Source organism: Esox lucius, chromosome 21, assembly GCF_011004845.1.
Source record: "Esox lucius isolate fEsoLuc1 chromosome 21, fEsoLuc1.pri, whole genome shotgun sequence".
NCBI classification, from domain to species: domain Eukaryota; kingdom Metazoa; phylum Chordata; class Actinopteri; order Esociformes; family Esocidae; genus Esox; species Esox lucius.
Window position 1 is genome coordinate 28,714,436 of NC_047589.1, and position 21,892 is coordinate 28,736,327.

A 21,892-nucleotide genomic window follows, 5' to 3' on the forward strand; every position below is an offset into this window, starting at 1 on the left:
GATCGTTCCATTAAGCTCATTAAAACAGACCTAACCAGTACTTGTTATTGACCGTTTTGTTCCTCTACCAAGGCCCTATGTTATGTTACACTTCATATCTAGATGTTTAGTCGGAACATGGTACATATTCTCCCGGGATGAATGTGTTGCCTGACACCAGAGACATTAACCATGCACCCTACTGTAGCGACTGCATACATTTATATTCCAGTTACCACGTATCCCCAGTTGAACCTGCAACGCAGCTATAGAAAGAGCCAAATATGTTACGCAGAGCAGTTAACCCAGACTGTCAGTCATAAGGCTACCTGTTCTGAATGAGTTTATCCCAAAGGGCCTGTTCTGTACTCAACGTCACACTACAGACAAGGGCTCTGTGTGTGGGTGTGTGTGTGGTGGGCGATGGATGATGTGCCGTTTCAGAGTCAACCTCTGACACCAAACACCCAACCCAAAACAACAAAAAAAACGCCACTGTTTAAACCAATGATACAAATGTGGAGAGAATTCATCCTGTACAGAAAAATCCCCCTCCCCCATCAAATGGCTGCGTGACTGGTCGTCTGTACGGGTTTTGAGCTGGCACGTGGTTGCAGAGATGTTTTTGTCGGAGCCAGCTTCCTGGGGTCCTGCCCCACAGACCCCTCTGGTCTTTTGTTAGGCTGACCTACATGTGGACAAAACCCAGGCCAAGTGCGTGAATCTTTTGTCACTCAATCCATTTTCCTTTCCCAACAAGTAGATCAAATACCCTTTCAACCGTCGTTTTTGTTTCTCTCACATTTGCAGAATCTTAAAGGGTTGGAAAATTGTATTTCTGTCCTTATTTAGCTGGTTGGTCCTTAGAAAAATAAAGTAATTTTAGGAGATGTTCTTCACCGACTTAAAGGAGCACCATTTTTGTGCTGGCCCCACGTGGAGTCGAACCCACAACCCTAGATTTGCAAGCATCATGCTCTGAAAACTACAGAAGCTTGGAAATAAAAAAGGATGGTTTTTTTTAGGTAAGGAGGATTCTTTATTTAGTTAAATTATTAATTCAGCATTGCATAAATTATACATTTCCCCCCCCAAAAAATACTTAAAAAGCATCTTACGGGAAAATATTTAGTGAACTTCAATTCACAATTTTAGAATATATTCATACTTTAAATACACATTGTAAATACAATATTCAGATAAAAAAGAGAAATGACTCTGAAAACCAAACAGTCAAACAAAGGTCATTTTCAGATTTGAACGGCAGAAGCATACATTAAGATACAGTGAAAACAGGCAAAACAAACGGCTCAAAAGATTTCAGTTTAAAAGTCATGACAAGAAAGGCAGGTTGAACATCCACCACTCACACGGCCAACCTGAAAGACGATATCATCACAGTTTAAAAACTGGACCTGTTCTGTGTCCAAAATGGTGCCCTAATCTGCAGTGTACGACATCAAAAAGCAGCTCACTGTAGGGAACAGGGAGCCATCTTTGAGAGCCTCTGTCTCAAACAGCATGCCTACTCAACCGTTGTAACAAACTGACGGTAGTCCAACAGTAAAAAACATCTCAAATACAAACAGGGAGAAAGTTCAGCAAGCATATCTCAAAGTACCAATTACAGGCTACTGAGACATCACATATAAATATAATAGATCCTTACTAAGCAGAGACAGAGGTGCATCCAATTCCCTGAATAGTAGACTCATTGTGACCAGAGACCCTTGGGCCAATGTAATGCACTATAAAAGGAAGAGGGCCCAATTTCAGGCGCACTACAGTCGGACAGTTCCACAAACGGGTGCAGATTGGTTCCAGTGTTGTCACGTCGAAGAGGGTAATCACTCACAATGATGACAGACTATATAGAGCTAATGCCAGTAAATGGGTATACATCCCATAATGCCAGCTCCATCTCACTAAAAAGGTTCCCCATCTCCCAAATTACAGCCTGGACATTATGAGAAAATAGATAAATCGGAATCCGTTCTTCTCCTGAGGCAGGGGTGTCAAGTTAAGTCCACAGAGGACTAAGTCTGCTGGTTTTAAGCCCCAACCTCAACTGAAGTCCAATCCTAGACGACCAGGTGAGGAGACATCCTAACTAATAAGTAACCTTACTGAGTCAATCAAGTACAAGGTGGGTTCGGACCTCCATGGATCGAGCTTGACATCGGTGTCCTTTAGGAAGGACAAACCCTCTTCTGTGATACACTCCTTTTGACTCCTAGGGAATGGTATATATTTTTGGGCGGGTGTTGGGAACCTTGGTGGCTATTTACCCTGTATAGTCTGGGGTTGGATGTGGTGGACTAGTTATCAGTATAACCCGGGTCAAAGGCAGGGCACAGGGTTGGCAAGCGGGTGCCCTTTTTGTTGTAATCCTTCTCTCACTCCATGTTCTGTAACTAACTGGCTCACCTGGTCCTCAGAGAAGACAGTCCAAAACCCCCTCCCCAGGTTAGGTTAACCCCGACCTCTCCCACTAGGCCGCGGCCACTCAGCTACTATATAAAGAGACGTGTTTTACAGCGTTACAGTGTTGAATGAGACGGACATATTATAGCCTGGGGTCGTGATGAGGACAGACGGTCGTGGAGGGAGGGTCAGCGCTTGGCCTACGTAGCAGAAGGTGACCGAGCTTCCGGAGAGGTTGCCGGGGAGGCTACGATAGCGGGCTGGCCCAACGTGGAGAACCAGGACGACATGGCAGACTTGGCGCTCGTCAACGCCCCGCCCACTGACTGACCTGGGTGCAAATTGAACATTAAATTCAGTTGCAGATAAAGTGATCAGGGAGGGAAGGTTAGTTGAAGGGGTTGAAAGAAGAAACGCCATGACTGAAACATAACATTTTGTGCATGCCCTCAACTGCAAATCTGACCAGTTAATAAATAAATAAAAACAAACAAATGAAACGGAAATCTGGAGAGTTAGTGGTCCTCTGTGGTGACTGTTCGACTCCCAGTCCTGGACTAAAAACATTTTACAAAAAACGTTTGGAATGGTGTCTAACCTACTGCCTTCCCCGTCTGGACGACACTCCGACTGGTTGTGATCACAGCCGCCCCGATCTTCTTCCCTCGTTCGCTGTTCTGCACCGAGCTGGAATTCACAGAGAGTAGAAAAACTGCTCGTTCACAAACAATCAACACACCGTGTAACCAGAAACAAACTCCAATGAGGCAGGGTTACACTGAAATTCGAATTGTGCTCCATGCTGGTCAAGAAATTCAGAATTCAGGTTTCCTTCACTATGTTTGGCCCGACACCCCCTCAAAAGTATCTGAAACCGTCAGGTTTCATTTGGAATCTGTCAGTTGTAGAACTGGACAGAAACAGCTCAAGAAAAAAAACATATGAAAGTTTATTACTTCTGAAACCAACGTGAACGGATTTTGTGTCTAACAGTTTAGCATCCACCACTGATGATCTGTTTTGCACCACAGGAACCCAGAATCCTGCCCTTCACAACACACTAACAAAACATACAAATGAAGTTAGCTGTGAAATGAGCTTATCGTACGTTTAACTATAACACTTAACTTGTTTGGAACTTAAGGTGATAAACTATGCAACAATCAAGCGCAATATAGCGATTTCTGCACCCCTAGCTTACCCAATAAAAGTGATCAATAGGTTCAGTTAACTACCGGGTCTGCTTTGGGCCAGACCTGCGTGTCATAAATCTGAGTAACGTTGGCCCGTACAGTCAGATTGACGTCAGCACACAGGTTCCAGAAGCACATCAAGTCACCACAAAAACAAACATCTATTCCTGAAGACATTTTCAAGGGTCTGCACCAAAGTATACGATTATAATCAGCCGAAGAAGGGGATTTTGAAAGATGGTCCCAGTTACTAGGAACTAGTAATCCCAGCTAGCCAGCCAACCTGAGAGCTGCAGTAAAGCAGATGTTTTGTCGGGTGCCTATTACAAGTGAACCCAGCCTGGTCGTTCTGTTTATAAAGCACCCAGACGTCAACACACATTTCCACATTGCCGGGGCTATACATTCGCCTTGCCCTGCGATTGGGTGGCTGAAAATGTCGCCACTTTGATTGGGCCTCTCCAGTCAACTCAAAACTACGGGGGTGCATACCGTCGCTAGGGGTTCATTTGGAATTCAGCTGTCATCAGTCCTGCATCAACATCGCTGACCTCTGAACCCCCCTTACCAATCTGGCATCCGCTGGGGCTGCGTGCCAAAAGGCAGCCTATTCCCTATACGGTGCATTACTTGATGCCAGAGCGGTACCATCTCCAGAGGTCCAAAACCAGCCCGGCAACAGCACACTCAGGCCCGCCCCTCACTGGCTGACCCAAATAAACAGCCCCATCAAGTTCAGCCAGCTCAAGCCTCACAATAAAACAGATTCCCCTGTCTGTTGTCACAGCAACTGCCAGCAGTCAGCCCTGGACTCAGTCGGACTTGCTGCAGGACCGACACAAAAACACGCAACGCCCTCCCTCGATCAGTGGAGCACCTGTTGTTGTTAGAGATAATTAGAGATAATGAAGATAAATATGAGAGCTATGTTGGACACACACAGACATAAACACACACACACACCAGAAGGTCAAGCACATTTTTGTTTTTCAGAAAGAGGGTGAAATGGAGAGGGGGTTGATGAGAGGAGTGGAGCCAGCTATGAGCCAGTTGGTAGGTTAAACAAAGGCAGTTCATGGTGTGAGATGAGAATGTAGGTAAATACTTTTCCATGGTGCTAGTAAATGTTTTTCATCTATGTAGCTCACTGTGTTCTGAAGCAGATCTAGGTGGTTTTCTGCTTTAAGAGTTCCCTACTTTCCCTCCACTGGGAGGCAGTTTCAACAGGAACTAGTGAGATTTTTTGTTTTGTTTACCAGAGGCCATGTGTGTGTCCCTGATAACTGAGGGGAGGGAGAACCCCCATACATCACCATCAGAGCAGATCTCCCTATGTTCTCACCATTAAGCTATCAATAGAGAAGCTGCGAGTGAATAGGACGCGCACCCCGAGACCCAAATGGCACCCTACCCACTTCGCTGTCCTCTCCATCCTGCATGGCCTCCTAGTCAAAAGCAGTGTGCCATGGAGAGAATAGGGTGCATATACACATGACGGATCACATTTCCTGTGCACTTCCTGGAATGTAACTCAAGCGCCCCCACCGGCACCCTGAAGACGGCAGCCAGCGATGCTCGTTTTGTTTTTCAGAATGAACCTCTCTCACACTTAATGGACAGAGCTAAATATGACAACTGGTGTGCCTTCTCATCACCATCTCAAGCAGGACCAGTTATTAGCAGACAAGTGCTGCCGGTAGGCAGCGCATGACAGCAGTGAAACACAGCACCAAAGCTGAAGGTTACATGGCCCAGACATGAGACTTTAGCATATGGACTAAGGAATAAGGCAATCCGAACAGGGACATTACAGTGTGGACTTGGGGCGACTGGGATAGGTGGTCCCAGCAAGTCTCTGAACGGTAAACTGAGTTTGGGGATCATTTTCGAGTGGACTCGAAAACCCACAATTATATTAAAAAAAATACACGGACATGTTATAATTTGGAATCAGTTTTTCATTAAAAAAATAATATACAGAAATGGTGCGGGAAAAATAAATACACCCCTGGCTTCAAAAGCTGGTGATGCCCCCTTCTGTTGAAATAACTTCATGTGGCCAGTTTCTTCTCTCTATCAGTCTCTTGCATTGACTAGGAGAAATTCTTCTTTACAGTGCTCCTACAACTGTGTGATGTTCAAGGCCTTCAAGTCCCCCAGACATTTTGACAGGATAGAGATCTGAGCTTTGAATCTGCCATTCCATAACCCTCCATTTGTTTGTTGTGATCCATTCTTTTGTTTTGGGTCACTGTCCTGTATAAGATACGTTTTATTCAGCTTCAGCTTTTGAACAGAAGGCCTCACATTCAACTCAAGAATATGCCAGTACAACATGGAATTCATGGTGGACTCAATCTAGTATCAATGATAATGGTATCAATGTGGCCTGAAGGAAGCAAAACAGCCCCAGACCCTAATGCCACCGCCTCCATGCTTTACGGTTGGTATGAGGTTCTTCTGTTCAAAGGTAGTGTTTTCTTTTCACCAAACAACTCAATCTTTGAATCATCTGTCCAGAGCACATTATTCCAGCTAGTTTTGGTTGTCATCCAGGTGTCGCCTGGGAAATATCAGTCATGTCTACTTCTTTCTTCCTGACTTCTAGTGTAGGCCAAATTTGTGCAGTCATTTTCTAACAGATGACTCATTGGCTTTTGACACCACACAGATTCATGGGCATCAATAATCTCTCTACTGCGGGCCTTGGATAGGTCTTGACATAATGTGTCAATATACACCAAAGTGTGTGTTTTCTAATCATTTGAACCTTTTATGTGATGATAAAAGTAGGGTTGAACTAACTATTTGTGCTAAGGAAACATGCATTTGTGTTTATTGTAATTGCTTAAATGGTTTCGAAGTGACATTTTCTTGTGTGATTTGTTAAATTGGGATACCTTTATCAAGGAACGTGGTTGTAATTTAGTTCAAATATCCATGTGCACAAATATGTAAAGATAAAAAGACAACTGTCCAGGTGTTGTACCTTTTTACATGACTGTAGGTTAGTTTAATTGTCTTTCTTTGGAGCTTCAAGACATTTTATACAATAGGTCTTCAACCCTCTCCTGGGGACTCCCCAGCCGTTCCAACCAATTGACAAGCCCTTACCTTTTGAATCAAGTGAGTTATTTCAGGGCAAAAACTAAACTGTGAGATGGCTGGGGGGTCCCCAGGAGAGGGTTTTATAAAATTAAAAGAGATGAAACATATTAAGAAAGTGACTTCACCAAGCCAGCGTGGGTCGATGTTTTAACGATTGCTATCTCCCTCCTGTTTGCTGCTCACTTCATCACACATACGCCTCCCATCGCAGGCTTGATGGGCTGATATGCTGCTACCGTAGTGTTGCCTCTATTAGAGCTGCAGATGTTGTATTTTCATAACAGATCTGAATCAACCCTTTTAATACTGTATTCTAGAATCAGTTTATTCTGGAACATGACCTTACTGAGGCAACAGTCTTACTGGCAGAAACACGTCCAACCATCGCCGCTAGGTGGGATTACTTTGTATGACCCCTGGCTGTTTCCACTTCATGGTTCAACGCAAAGAAACCTTCATGCTCTAATGCAAATGGAACTGCATCTCATAGGGGATTGGTAGCCATTTGGGAAACACCTGGGATGATACGGCGCCATTACGGATGTTAGGATTGTAATGAAAAACGGACTCACTGTGAAAACCTCAGCTTCAGATCCGCAGCACTGTACTGTCCTTGAAACGGATGTCTGAAACCGAAAACCAAAACACGCCTCCGTTATTTCACATCACAAGTCAAGGAATACGTGTCAACTTCAAACCAGTACTGATAACATATCTCTTGGTTACATTCAGTCCTATATAACAAAAAGTGTGTTTCTTACCCTGGAGTGATCTCCGCCATGGCTGGGTGTTTGTTGCTGAACCACACTCTGTAGTTGTGTGTGATTCTCCAGGCTGAGACGAAAGGAGCGCCCCAGTCAGCTAGAAGTTTCTCAGCGTCTGTTAGGAGGACACATAGATAGTAGGCCTTGCTGCAGATTAGGTCCTGGCCTGTCACTATATTGGAGAGATAACATCTCCCGGAATGTCACATATATGAGCCCTTTACATTTAATGTATCATTTGTTGATCCTTTGTTGTGCATCATTTTTTATGTCGTTTCCATCTTTTTTTGTTGATATATACTGTATTAATATTATTGCTGCTGACAATATGTGGCTACCATCACTAAAGTACCTTTTGAGCTGAACTGAGATTCCCAGACGGAAACAAGCAGAGCCGGCAACACTCAGAGAGTTATCATCCCGTTCTAATAATCAATAGCAGGTTATGTCATGTACACTACCTTCTTGTAGTGTTGATGAGAGCAGGGAGTGAACGTAGAGGCCAAACTGAGCCCTTATCCATTCATCACCCCCCTCCCAGCCCGTCCCGTCCAGGAAAACATCCTCACGGTTCTCTGTGACGTGCTTGACCAGGTAGTCAGCAAAACGCAGGTCTGCCGTGGTCAGGCTCAGCAGCTTCCTCAACTCTGGGTCCCCGATCTGGATCTTGGCCTCCTCCACCTAGTAGGACAGACGGACAAACATCAACATAAACAATCTAACACACACACCACTCAGAAATGAAACATTTTTCAAATTATATATATACATATAACACACACAAAAACACACTGCTCCAGAAAAAATTATGAGACCACTGCACCTTTTTCTTTCCTTTCCAAAAAAGTTGAAAAGAAGGTTTTGAGTGAGGAACAGAAGGGTTAAAATTAAGAGACCACTGCAAATTGAACGCTTCTGTTCCTCGCTCAAAACTTTCATTTTCAACTTTTCTGGAAAGAAAAGAAAAAGGTGCAGCGGTCTCTAACTTTCTTTTCCGGAAGCTGCATAAATAAAAACAGGTCAAATCTGATACCTGGGATAAACACCTGGGATAAACTGTGGTAATGCAGGCAGAACACAGAACCACAGAATACAAATAAAGACAAGATAAATCTCTGTAAACTAGAAAAAGAGAGAACAGAAAAAAGAACAGAGATGGGTGTGTACACATGGAGGGCTGGGAGAGAGAGACAGGAAGAGGGAGACGCAGACAGCAGACGCAGACAGCAGACGCAGACAGCAGACGCAGACAGCAGACACAGACAGCAGACGCAGACAGCAGACGCAGACAGCAGACGCAGACAGCAGACGCAGACAGCAGACGCAGACAGCAGACGCAGACAGCAGACGCAGACAGCAGACACAGACAGCAGACACAGACAGGCGGCAGGACTCACTTCCACGATGGCATCACTTAGATGTCTCTGCTGACGGAAGAGGATGTTGGTTGCCCCGGCGACAAAGCCGCGCACTGTCACGTCGGACAGCAGGTGGTGCTGCTGTAGGGCCATGTAGGGCAGGCACAGGTAACCCTGGAAACAGCAGGCATGGAGATTAAAGGTCACTTGTGCCGGGGTTGAAGCTACCTCCCCAGAAGCGGAGTCCCCCCCCCCCGGTTTTCCGTTCTCCCTCACCTCCTTCCCTACCCGTGCTGCAGCTAATAAAACGCACCCCAGGGCCCTGGCCACACCCTCTATGTCCGTTCCATGTGTATGTCCCCGTTACAGCAGACATGTAGAGGGCGGTTTCAATGCCTTAGGTGGGTAGATGCCCAACCAACACCGTACTGGGGGTGCTCTACTGTTCAACCAATCCATCGAAAGTGGAGTTAGTCAAAGAGGACTGAGGTCTTGTAAATGATTAAGACAGAAGATGGTCACAGGCTCTGTATTTTTACTTCTCCTAAAACCGGATGTTCTGCTTGTGGGGGATGTTGCAGAGGCTGCCGATCATGTTGTTTGAATTGAACCAATTGTTGTCAGTGAAGACGTTACGCCTCATGGGTAACTGACATTCATTTCCTGGCATAACTGGAAAGGCAGAGTTTGCGTGTGTGTGGGTGTGTGTTTGTGTTTTGTAAGCACCTGGCAGTTAGAAATGCAACTACCTGGTTTAAGACAGGTTTTAGGACAGGGTTTAGGAAAGGGTTTAGCGTAGATCTCAGGAGATACCCTGGCGCCTTTTTATGAACATGTAAAGCTGCATTAGTCAGTTGGACTTCAGCTTTGTAACATGTAGGTTGAGGTCTCTGTGGCAACAAAAAGGGAATGTTTTTCAGTTGTCACAAAAGATTTGCATTTAATCTAACCCCTCCAAACCGGAGAGATACAGGTGAGCGCCCGGGAAGCAACCATTGTCAGTTGCCTTGCTCAGGGGCAGAACTATACTTTTAAACTTTATGGTTGACTGGGTGAGACAGCAACACATAGATATACACCAAGCACAATGCAGTCCATGAGCATTTGTACTAGTAATTACTGTACTTTCGGTCCCCTAAAATGGAGGGACCACGTAATGTGTGTAGAAAGAGCAGGGAGAGTGGGTCTACCTAAAGCAGTGTTTCCCAGTCCTGGTCCTCGGGACCCACGTTTTTTTTTTTTCCCAAGCACTCACACACCTGATCCAAATGAAAGACTTGATGATAGGTTGATTACGTCAATCAACTGTGTGAGTGGTAGGGTAACATTTGAATCAGGTGTGTGAGTGGTAGGGTAACATTTGAATCAGGTGTGTGAGTGGTAGGGTAACATTTGAATCAGGTGTGTGAGTGGTAGGGTAACATTTGAATCAGGTGTGTGAGTGGTAGGGTAACATTTGAATCAGGTGTGTGAGTGGTAGGGTAACATTTGAATCAGGTGTGTGAGTGGTAGGGCAACATTTGAATCAGGTGTGTGAGTGGTAGGGTAACATTTGAATCAGGTGTGTGAGTGGTAGGGTAACATTTGAATCAGGTGTGTGAGTGGTAGGGTAACATTTGAATCAGGTGTGTGAGTGGTAGAGCAACATGTGAATCAGGTGTGTGAGTGGTAGGGCAACATTTGAATCAGGTGTGTGAGTGGTAAGGTAACATTTGAATCAGGTGTGTGAGTGGTAGGGTAAGATTTGAATCAGGTGTGTGAGTGGTAGGGTAAGATTTGAATCAGGTGTGTGAATGCTAGGGCAAAAACTAAAACATGCAACCATTTGGGTCCCGAGGACCAGGATTGGGAAACACTGATCTAGAGGCCAGTATAGAAACATCTAGAGTGCTGTGTGAGAGGTCAGTGGTGGTGTGAGGTACCTTGGTGAAAATGGCCAGTGGAAGGCCATACAGGTCCTCCTCCAGCCCAGACACCAGGCCCTGGCTGATGACCCCCTGACCTCCAGACCCAGCTGATGACAGGCCCTGAGGTTGCACTGTAATGGGGATGCCTGGGGCTGGTTCGAATGTCTCCGGCGTCTCCACCCCGCAACTTCCCGAGCCTGAACCCCCCGTCTCAGAGTCTTTAGGAATCTCCTCCAGCACGCTGGGGTCGAGGGTCTCCCAGTCGCTCTCTGAGGAGTCCGGGGAGGTCCGGGAGGGTGGCTTGAGGTGGTGGTTCTCTCCAGCTGGGGTGGAGGTCTCTGGGAGTGATGTGGTTCTCTGTGATGGGGTCTGGTCCTCCTCCGCTAGGAGCTCCATGGAGGCGTTGGTGATGTCCGTGACGGAGACAGAGACGAACTCCTCCACCTCCGCCAGGCTGACATCCTCTGACACGCTGCTCTTCGTCCGGTAGTGGGACGAGTCGGCCAGGCCGTGCTCAATCATCCCTGAGGTAAGAAAAGCACAAAAATACCTTCAACCAGTGAAAACACACAGCATGACCACTGGCCTTTAGCATGAGGGGAAGGAGAATCTGACCTGGGAACAGAGACAGGACGGTCATCAGAACTCCAACCAGCCTGTTGACTGGAGACACATAGAATAACACCTGGAGAGAACACACACAGGGGCTGTGAACACACGCTAACACAGTGGTGCAACACACGCTAACACAGTGGTGCAACACACGCTAACACAGTGGTGCAACACACGCTAACACAGTGGTGCAACACACGCTAACACAGTGGTGCAACACACGCTAACACAGTGGTGCAACACACGCTAACACAGTGGTGCAACACACGCTAACACAGTGGTGCAACACACGCTAACACAGTGGTGCAAAACACGCTAACACAGTGGTGCAACACACGCTAACACCGTGGTGCAACACACGCTAACACCGTGGTGCAAAACACGCTAACACAGTGGTGCAAAACACACAAACACAGTGGTGCAAAACACGCTAATGCGCAGACACGCTGACACACGCACACTAGCACGGGTGAATTATTGATGCTGTTCATTTGATTAAATCTCCATTGTATTTCCGTTAAATTTCATGTCCTCATTTCCATCATAAAGTGCTTAGGATGTTAGGAACCTCCCCAGAGATTGTCCCCTTGTTTCGAAGGTTCAAGGAGAGAGGAGGCAAGGAATCAATGACATACAACTAAGAGTCCCTCATCAAACAGTATTTCAGGCAAGACCTCACCTTTTTTTCCAGCAGAATGAGTTTGAAGAGAATAAGAACCTTGTGTCTGAAGTGCAATATTAAATCCCTTGGTGACAAACCTGTTGGGTGAGTATTGAGAGAACATATCAAGAATGTGAAATGTGCATTAAAGAAGACAATATAATAATTTATGGCAGCATCAGTCCCACAATAATGGGAGAGAAGAAACAGGAAAAACAGATTCAGGCCAGTAGGGAATCCTTGAGTTAAAATCTTGTAGAACAGCAGCTAGGTTTTACCCAAGAACACTTGGGATCCCTCCAGAGTTGTTCCCCTCAGAGACCCGTTCATATGTTCATACAGCTCCTACAGACAGAAAAGCAAAACAGTGAGCAAGAGGGAAGGAGAAAGAGAACAAAAGTGAAAGAGAGGGGGAAAAAAAAACTGCGAAGACAAGATTCTGAGTTAACTGTTCCACAAACATAGATATGCCTTGTAGATAAGCTTGAAGCCTTTTTTACTGTTTAACATTTGACTACTAAATAGTTACATTACTCACCTTCAATATAGATATCTGTGAGAAGTCTTTCTCATCAAAGTAGGCATGTGTGATGAGCTGTAGTTTAGCTTGGAGCAGGCCATAAAGAGGCTGGGGGGGGGAGAGGAAGAGGAGGGTGACCAACCAGCTGGGTTAAGATGCTGGACAGACTACAGTGGCCCGGAATCCAAACAGAATTCCACACGACTTCACCATTGTTCAAACTCACTGGCTCCATAGAAAGTGAAGGCCGCAGCCTGGGGCTCTGTCAGACGCTCTTTGGACTACAAATGAACACATTGCATGTTTGACTTAAGAACAGTCAGAGACGCTGTGTGCTATTCTGGTGCCCACCATCGCCCCAGGCCTTGGCCCCTCGTGTCTAGGAGATCTCTCCCGGAGAAAGAGCCCCCCCTCGCCCCACCCCGACACACCGTCCTCGGGCTGTCCAGTCGGTGTCTATTGTGAGGATGTCAACAACAGGCGCAAGCACACACATCTTTCCCTGCTTCAGAACGCCGCCCCTCCCTCCCTCCCTCATCTTTCCCTGCTTCGGAACGCCGCCCCTCCCTCCCCCATCTTTCCCTGCTTCGGAGCGCCTCCCATCCCTCCCTCATCTTGCCCTACTTCGGAACGCCTCCCATCCCTCCCTCATCTTTCCCTGCTTCGGAACGCCTCCCATCCCACCCTCATTTTTCCCTGCTTCGGACACCGCCCCTCCCTCCCTCATCTTTCCCTGCTTTTGAACGCCGCCCCTCCTTCCCCCATCTTTCCCTGCTTCGGAACGCCTCCCATCCCTCCCTCATCTTTCCCTGCTTCGGAACGCCTCCCATCCCTCCCTCATCTTTCCCTGCTTCGGAGCGCCTCCCATCCCTCCCTCATCTTTCCCTGCTTCGGAACGCCTCCCATCCCACCCTCATTTTCCCCATATTCCCTCTCCCCCACCCCCACGGCCTTGTCCCAAGTCAGATAACTCACCACTCGACTGAGGACACACACACTCTTCTGAACCGTCTCCCTGGTGACGTCGGCCAGCCGGACCTTCAGGGACTGAAACAACAGCGATTACGTTAGATGAAGTTCTGCGAGACTAAATGTGTTATGAAGGGCCCATGAAAGGGGAACAAACCTTGGCTTCTATTTGTCGGTAGCAGGACACACCGTACACACACTTCATGTCGGCGCCACCGAGAGGCGGGAGGTGGAAGTACACGGTGTCTGCAGAATGACATGCGTCAACATCAAGCACATAGCCGGAGCACAACACACATCAAGGCTGTGGTTTTTCTTTTCCGAGCTGACGCTAACTACCCTGACTAGAGTTCATCTGTGTGGATCTGCTCAAAGAATTGATTCAGCATCTTTGTCTTTGCATGAAACTTGCCCTTCTATCTACATAATTAGGATGATTATTGTTAAGTACGTTGATGAAGAATACAGTAGCGTTCTTCTTATTCTGCACTGGCAAATTACACATCTGTCGCAGTGGTATTTATATAATATTAATAAGAATGACTAAAATGTTTGTGACATCCTCAATACACAGATTAGAGATGGAAATGGTAGGCTAATCAGAATGATGATTTAATGTGACAGTTATCACACAGTCGGATAACATTTAACGATGTTATGTCGCTCATTGGTAAGTCCACAGGAAACAGGAAGCAGCATCACAGAGGACCAGATCCCTGGTTTTCAGTAGCATTCCAATTTACTGGGGTTGTTTGTATCATGTGGAAAATGTATTCAAGTCATGGGATAGTGGGAACATCAACCTGGACATAATCTCTGGATGTGTTTCATCATAGTGTCAGTGAGATCGGCATCATTGAGGTACACAAAACATTTTATTTTAAGTATAACTTATTGCTTCTGAGGTATAAATAAAATATGAACCTAAAAAGATTTCTTCCAGGGTATCCTAAATATGTGAAATGAAAGCCGTGAATAAAGGCTGTCAGAAATTTCATTAAGCATTAAAACATTAATATCAAACACAGGGGTCAAGTTGGGTCAGAAGATAAGAGATAAGAGCAGTTTTCTAATGTTGTTAAGGCATCCACTTCCCTCTCCGAGCTTCAGGGAAACCACAGCACCCAAGGACACCTGATCTCCACCACAAGGCCAACGTGGCTGAGTCCCAATTCTACATATAACCCTTCTACCAAAGAGCAATCGCACTCTTCGTGTCATGGAAGCACAGAATGGAGAGTGTGATACATTAGTGCCTCTGAGGCAATTCAGCAGCCTGGGAGAGATACAGGGTTGGTCTGTAAGAGACCTCGGTCGGAGGTGTGACTTATAAAATCAGCAGTCGCCTGTAGCCTGTGTCGAGTCCATAAAGAACGATGCTCTGACCTGAACAGTCCCCAGAACAGTACCGTCCCATCCCATGCATGGGCCATTCTCATTGCTTCTGTTGGCACACCCAGAACCTGACTAACCTGCAGAGGAACCACTCAGAACAGTCTACTGAGTCGTAAATGTTCGTTTGCATCCGGCAAGCTGGCAGCCCCCCCCCACCCCACACACACACACACACACACAACATGGAGTAGCTGAGGTGATTACAGATTAAATGATGCCAGTGTGTTGTTAAGTCGTTTTATGAATACAGATGTACCCTAACAACCTGTCAATCTATAATATTACAGCTCAGTCCTCTCATATAATAAGGCAGGACTGAACACACTAGAAGGAACTGGGTGTGTTCAAAGACAAACACACTCTCTAGCTCTCTCTCTCTAGCTCTCACCCTATCTCTCTAGCTCTCTCTCCCTCTAGCTCTCTCTCCCTCTCTCCAGGTTCATGCAGACCAGTAGCACACAGACCATAGTCACATGCCTGTTGGCTACAGTGACATCATGAACAACAGAGGGAGGCTAGCTGCCAAAACAGAGTTCTGGTCAGCAAAGCAACATGGTGTCAACATGGTCTTCCACAGTGACAGGCTGCTCTATCACAAGGCTACATCAACAGGTCAACATGGTCTTCCACAGTGACAGGCTGCTCTATCACAAGGCTACATCAACAGGTCAACATGGTCTTCCACAGTGACAGGCTGCTCTATCACAAGGCTACATCAACAGGTCAACATGGTCTTCCACAGTGACAGGCTGCTCTATAACAAGGCTACATCAACAGGTCAACATGGTCTTCCACAGTGACAGGCTGCTCTATCACAAGGCTACATCAACAGGTCAACATGGTCTTCCACAGTGACAGGCTGCTCTATCACAAGGCTACATCAACAGGTCAACATGGTCTTCCACAGTGACAGGCTGCTCTATCACAAGGCTACATCAACAGGTCAACAGGTCAACAGTTCAGTGGGACCAGTGCTAACCAGTAGGGCCAGTGCTAACCAGTAGGGCCAGTGCTAACCAGTAGGGCCAGTGCTAACCAGAATTGCTGGCACTATTGTTTAGAATGATTTCTTATTTCGGTATATAGTTATGGGATATGAATCCTTTTGTCTCAACCTTTGTAATGTTCAAGCTGAGAGATAAAGGGAAGAGTTGTCCACCTTCTAGGTAGTTATGTGCTCCGTCAGGCAGAGCAAGGAAGGGCAGGTACTTCCACTCCTCAGGTAGGTTATTGCTGTCATGGCCCTCCTGTGGAAGGAGCGGAGGGTAGGAGTATTCCACCTGGGGAGGACAAAACAGGGATTTTAATTCCACCTGAGGTGAAGGAGGGGCAGGACAGACAACAGCATAATGGTCTGGAGGGCCATCCTATTACCTGACCAACCAGTGCTCCCTGTTTTGAAGAAATGATTTAAATGATTGTCTCAATGTCAAGGGTACAGCTTGAATTTCAGGAGGACATCAGGGCTAGTGCCTGTCCCTACCAGAGGTGGAAGGTAATCCAGTACTGTAACGATAAAATAAATGATGACAGGATGCTGTAAAATCTGAACCTGTCATTTTAATTACAACAAAACGGCATAAAAATTATTGGAAATCATGTGATTATGTAACATTTTATGCATGTCAGCTGCATGAAGATGTGACACAAGAAATCAACTCTCACACTTAGTCTCTACCCTAACCTTCAACCCAGTGGTATTCATAGACTGGGCCGTGACCAGGGGAATTGGAGCAATGTGTTCCAACTAAATAACAGAAATACAATTATTATATGGGATGATACTCAAAAGGTTTTTGAGGGGGGTGTATTATTTAATGAAAAAATCTAAACGTAGAAATGTTATGGTTGTGATATAACAATTCCGGCAACCAAAAAAAACACCTTATTGGGCCAAACTCTGGTGTACGACTTGTCTCGCCAAACAGATCCGGCGTTCAAAACCCTACAATGCCCGGCCCGGGGCTTGAGCGCCAGTTCAACTGAAATGAATTAGTCACACACAAACTAAATGTGTTTCTTCTGTTGTCTGATGAGCCTATTGGGGCAAATTCTTGGATAAAATTTAAACATGTCATGGAGACCTATAAACAGCAGGCCAGATGAACAGGACTATTCACCATCCTCATCATGTGATCATGAGTCACCAAAGCTTGTGGATCCTGTACTGAACATGTTCAAGGTCTCTTTTTGTTGTCAGTTGTTCACAAAGTAGTTATTCAATAGGCCGGGCCTCCAGAGAAAGAAGAAACCAACTTTGATAGAACTTTGGCAAATAACCGAAAGTCGGCTAAACGTTGCACCTGTGGATTGGATACACCCTGTCCCATGACCCACGTTTCTGGGGTTACTGTTATGCGAGGGTGTGGTCAGACGGTCAGTTTACTCGGTTCTGCATGTTATGCACTCATGCGTTTTGGCTTGCGGTGGTGCACTGAAGCATGGGCTCCCATTTGGCTCATGGTTCTATTGAAATGTTTCCGGTGCACAAGCACTGCTGCGGCTTGGGTCGGAATCTGACCCACTGACAGCAGAAACGATCCACTCAGCCTTTCCTCAAACGTACAGTGGATATAAAATGTCTACACACCCCGGTTAAAATGCCAGGTTCTTGTGATGTAAATGAAGGAGACAAAGATAAATCATGTCAGAACTTTTTCCACCTTTAATGGGATCTATAACGTGAACAATTCAACTGAAAAACAAACTGAAATCTTTGAGGGGGATTAATAACAAATAATAACCTGGTTGCCTAAGTGTGCACACCCTTAAACAAATACTTTGTTGAAGCACCTTTTGATTTTATTACAGCACTCAGTCTTTTTGGGAGGAGTCTATTAGCACGGCACATCTTGACAGACAATATTTGCCCACTCTTCTTTGCAAAAGCGCTCCAAATCTGTCAGATTGCAAGGACATCTCCTGTGCACAGCCCTCTTCAGATCACCCCACAGATGTTCATTTGGATTCATGTCGGGGCTCTGGCTGGGCCATTCCAAAACGTTAATCTGCTTCTGGTGAAGCCATGCTTTTGTGGATTTGGATGTGTGCTTTTGGTCGTTGTTGTGCTGAAAGGTGAACTTCCTCTTCATCTTAAGCTTTCTAATGGACGCCTGAAGGTTTTGTGCCAAAATTGCCTGGTAATTGGAAATGTTCATAATTCCCTCCATCCTGACTAAGGCCATGGTTCTAGCTGAAGAAAAACAGCCCCAAAGCATGATGCTGCCACCACCATGCTTTACTGTGGGTATGGTGTTCTTTGGGTGATGTGCAGTGTTGTTGTTGCGCCAAACATACCTTTTGGAATTATGGCCAAAAGGTTCAACCTTGGTTTCATCAAACCATACCACATTTTCCCATGTGTTTTTGGGGGACTTGATGTCTGTTTTTGCAAACTTCAGCCGGGCTTGGATGTTTTTCTTTGTAAGAAAAGGCTTCCGTCTTGCCACCCTACCCCATAGCCCATTCATATGAAGAATACGATTGTTGTCACATGTACCACACAGCCGGTACTTGCCAGATATTCCTGCAGTTCCTTTAATGTTGCTGTAGGCCTTTTGGAAGCCTCCAGGACCAGTTTTCTCCTCGTCTTTTCATAAATATTGGAGGGATGTCCAGTTCCTGGTAATGTCTCTGTTGTGCCTCACTTGATGATGACTGTTTTCAATGTGTTCCATGGTATTTCTAATGCTTTGGAAATGATTTTGTACCCTTCTCCTGACTGATATCTTTCAACAATGAGATCCCTCTGATGCTTTGGAAGCTCTCTGCTGAACTTTATTTGTGATTAATCAGAGTCACTTTGATGGCAGGTGTGTAATGACTTCTATTTAACTTGAGTTTGAATGTGATTGGTTAATTCTGAACACAGCCACATCCCCAGTTATAAGAGGGTGTGCACACTTATGCAACCAGGTTATTGTAAGGTTTTTATTTTTCATTTATTTTCAAATGAATTGTTGAAATAATAGGTCACATTAAAAGTGGAAAAGGTTCTGACATTATTTATCTGTCTCATTCTTTTACATCAAAAGAACCTGGTATTTTAACAGGGGTGTGTAGACTTTGTATATCCACTGTACACAACGTCTGAAAAAAGATAACCTAGAAAACCCTAACAGAAGAATCCCCCACCCCAACATATTTGTTTCATGTTATAGATCTGTTGAGATTAAAGGCACACCAGCAATTCATTAAGGAATGATCAGCCATCTCATGTTTTCTGTGCAAAGCTGTGTGATTCTGTAGCAGCTGATGATTGACTTCCAATAAGGCTTTCCCTCAGGATGGAGTTTACAGAACATTTGCTGCAGTGTAATTAAAATACAGCCACTGTAATTATCTGAAGGCCAGTGTACTTATTGTAAAGCCAGTGAAATCAACATACAGCCAGTGTAATTAACAAACAGCCAGTGAATTACCATAAAGTAAGTGTAATTATCCTAAAGCCAGTATATTTAACATACGGCCAGCTCAATTAACATACAGCAAATATAATTAACTTGTAATTAAGACATGGACAGTGTCATTAAGATACAGCCAGTGTAATTTGCTTAGCCAGTGTAATGAAGATACAGCCAGTGAAATGATGATACAGCCAGTGTAATTAAGGTACAGCCAAAGGGCCTTATTAAAAGGCCAAACCACAAATAAAGAAAAAATGTGTCTTTCTGCTGCAACTTGCAATGAAATCAACATTTCTCTGCTGCTAATGGTTTCACTTCTTCCCCTCCCTTCCTTCTTGGTTGTTTAAATTACAAATGTGAAGGGAGCCTACCACCTTTCATGTCCTAACTCAGTTTCACATGCAGCAAGAGCAGAGGATTGGCTAATTCTCACTCTCCTTATGTCACAGTCCCCTCCCAGCGCACAGTACAGCCAATGGCTGAACTCTCTTTTGACCGAGGTACTCAGGTAACAGACAGATGGAAGGACTGACCAGAGTCATACAGTCTCCTGAGCCATAAAAGCACAGGAGAAAAATAAACAAAAGAAACCACCTCTGAGGAAGTTTCTACAATTCATGTCTGAGAACAAAACAACATGGAAAGAGGCAGGGTAAAGAGACAGGAGGGCCAAGACAGGGAGAGGAAAGGGAAAGGAAGGAGCGAGGCAAGAGTTAAAGGCAGGAAAGAGATAAAGGACAGAAGAGGGGTAGGACATGGAGATCAGGGGTGTGAAAAAGAGAAAGATAAAAAATAGGAAGCAATAAAGCAAGAGATAGAGGCCCTCCTGCCAGGAAGACATAACCAAATCTATTGACTCCCAGTACAACCCAGCAGGTCAATGGCTCCTATCAGATAACAGCTACCTGTATGTCTGTATGCTTCCCAAATGGCAACTTTTTATCCTATGCTGGGCCTACAGGGTTTTGGTCATGAGTGCACTATAAAAAGTATTAGTGGGTTACACTTTTCTCTGTTGAGAATTTAATACCTGGGGCAAAACCACTGGTTTATCTTGTCGTGAACAGGTTTGGTGCCCTGAAACTGGTGTGCCGCTCTGAAACAGGCCAACCACTTCTAGACAAATGAGCAGAGCAACAGCTGCAGAGCCGCTGTTGTTTCATGACGTTAATGTTCATGCAGTCTGTCCAAGAAAAATGTAGCTCATCTGACTCTTATAATTAGCAGGATGAAAAGCCCAATCAGGTTTGTCCCAACCTGGGTTAAAGAGAGAATCGTCAGGACGACAGCACTCGGGAAACAAGGCTGGACAGCCCTGTCCAGTGATACAGGAGCTGATGTATACATCAACATATACAGTTGGACTGTGAGCAGAATCTCCCAATCCATTATTTATGGGGGAATGATATCCTCCCGTTCACCCCTGGAGGGGTGCCGCCTCCTTCGCAGACGCCCTGTGGACACAATGTTTACTGCAATAAATCTCCTAGATCCTGTTAATTTCCCAATTGAATGAGCCATCCCTTCCCACGCAGACACACAAAGATATGCACACACACACACACACACACACACACACACACACACACACACACACACACACACACACACACACACACACACACACACACACACACACACACACACAACCTTTCACAAGCGTAATTTCAGCTGTAAACACTGCCCTTAGGTCTTCATGTGGACTTTCTAGTCTGTCAATGACTCATTGCGGGAGTTAAACTTTAGCTGCATCCCTAAAACCAAAACCACTCAGGCAATGAATGTAATAATACCTTCTTTGTTAATTGCAGGTAACCTGTGCAAAATTGCCAGTTGTAAAAAGAAAATGTTAAATGAATAAAAACACACTATAGGTCTCTAGAATCTAAGAGGTAATGATACGGGAAACTAACAAGATTTCTGCTTAAATAAGATTTATGCATGCAATCAACCATTATGGTATCTCCGTACTTTACAGTGATATCGACTGACTGTAGACAACTGAAGGTTGCAGGCAACACGTAACACACGTCATTCGATGCCTGTAGGCAAAATCATATTCGTACCATATTCTCCAACGGCAAATCAACCCTTCATGACCAAGTGAGCATGATTTCCACGCACTACCATCTATTTAAGGTAGACAAACGAATTGACGCCAGGTTGTTTACAAATGTGCTGCACCAAAGATGCTGAGTCAAGAAAACACTGCTGCCCTGTGATCCAGCTTCTCTGCTCTTTCATAAACATGGGATCAACCCCAGCCATCCGGGTGTGTCAACCACTGTAAAGGTTCCAATCCAGAACGTTGTTGCCGTTCAGTCAAACGCACAATTCACTCGGAAGCCTAACCATTACCCAATGATCGACATTTTGCCCGGGGAGCAGCTGTCCAGGGCATTACCCTCCCTGAAAACTGGCACAAGAAACTTAGCATGCCGCACGAGCTTGACGTACCTGGCAGCCTTTCTTGTGGTGAAACCCGACTACCACGATATGCAAAACAGGTCCCCTGAGTTCCTCTTTGCCATGCAGCTCCATGGCCGTCTGTATTAGGTCACTTATGCGTTGTTTTTAAATTGAGAGTCGGATGTAA

General features: G+C 45.4%; 1 protein-coding gene across 2 annotated transcripts; it reads right to left on the reverse strand.

The window, feature by feature from the left end:
- Positions 1–1,016: 1,016 nt before the first annotated feature.
- avl9 (AVL9 homolog (S. cerevisiase)) lies at positions 1,017–21,854 on the reverse strand. Of its 2 annotated transcripts, XM_010903701.4 has the most exons (15): positions 21,754–21,854; positions 16,050–16,170; positions 13,653–13,741; positions 13,502–13,573; positions 12,545–12,634; positions 12,285–12,351; positions 12,025–12,104; positions 11,349–11,418; positions 10,749–11,257; positions 8,866–9,000; positions 7,930–8,149; positions 7,466–7,583; positions 7,277–7,330; positions 3,002–3,090; positions 1,017–2,734 (listed from the first exon to the last, which is right to left on the reverse strand). In XM_010903701.4, the coding sequence occupies exons 1-15, from the start codon at positions 21,835–21,837 to the stop codon at positions 2,604–2,606; spliced, it is 1,929 nt and encodes a 642-aa protein (XP_010902003.1). In that variant the 5' UTR covers positions 21,838–21,854; the 3' UTR covers positions 1,017–2,603. The 2 variants fall into 2 exon arrangements, with proteins under 2 accessions (XP_010902003.1, XP_034145242.1); XM_034289351.1 differs by lacking the exons at positions 1,017–2,734; positions 3,002–3,090; positions 7,277–7,330 and adding an exon at positions 7,332–7,389 and having other exon boundaries at positions 7,443–7,583.
- Between the last annotated feature and the right edge of the window lie 38 nt (positions 21,855–21,892).

What these genes read in the sequence shown, in the direction of transcription:
- avl9 (XM_010903701.4), bottom strand. Translation starts at nt 21,837, where the DNA reads ATGGAGCTGCATGGCAAAGAGGAACTCAGGGGACCTGTTTTGCATATC. An exon ending in CACAGATATCTATATTGAAG is followed by an intron (nt 12,352 to 12,544) that starts GTGAGTAATGTA and finishes TTCTGTCTGTAG; the next exon opens with GAGCTGTATGAACATATGAA. An exon ending in CGTCCTGTCTCTGTTCCCAG is followed by an intron (nt 11,258 to 11,348) that starts GTCAGATTCTCC and finishes TTCTTACCTCAG; the next exon opens with GGATGATTGAGCACGGCCTG.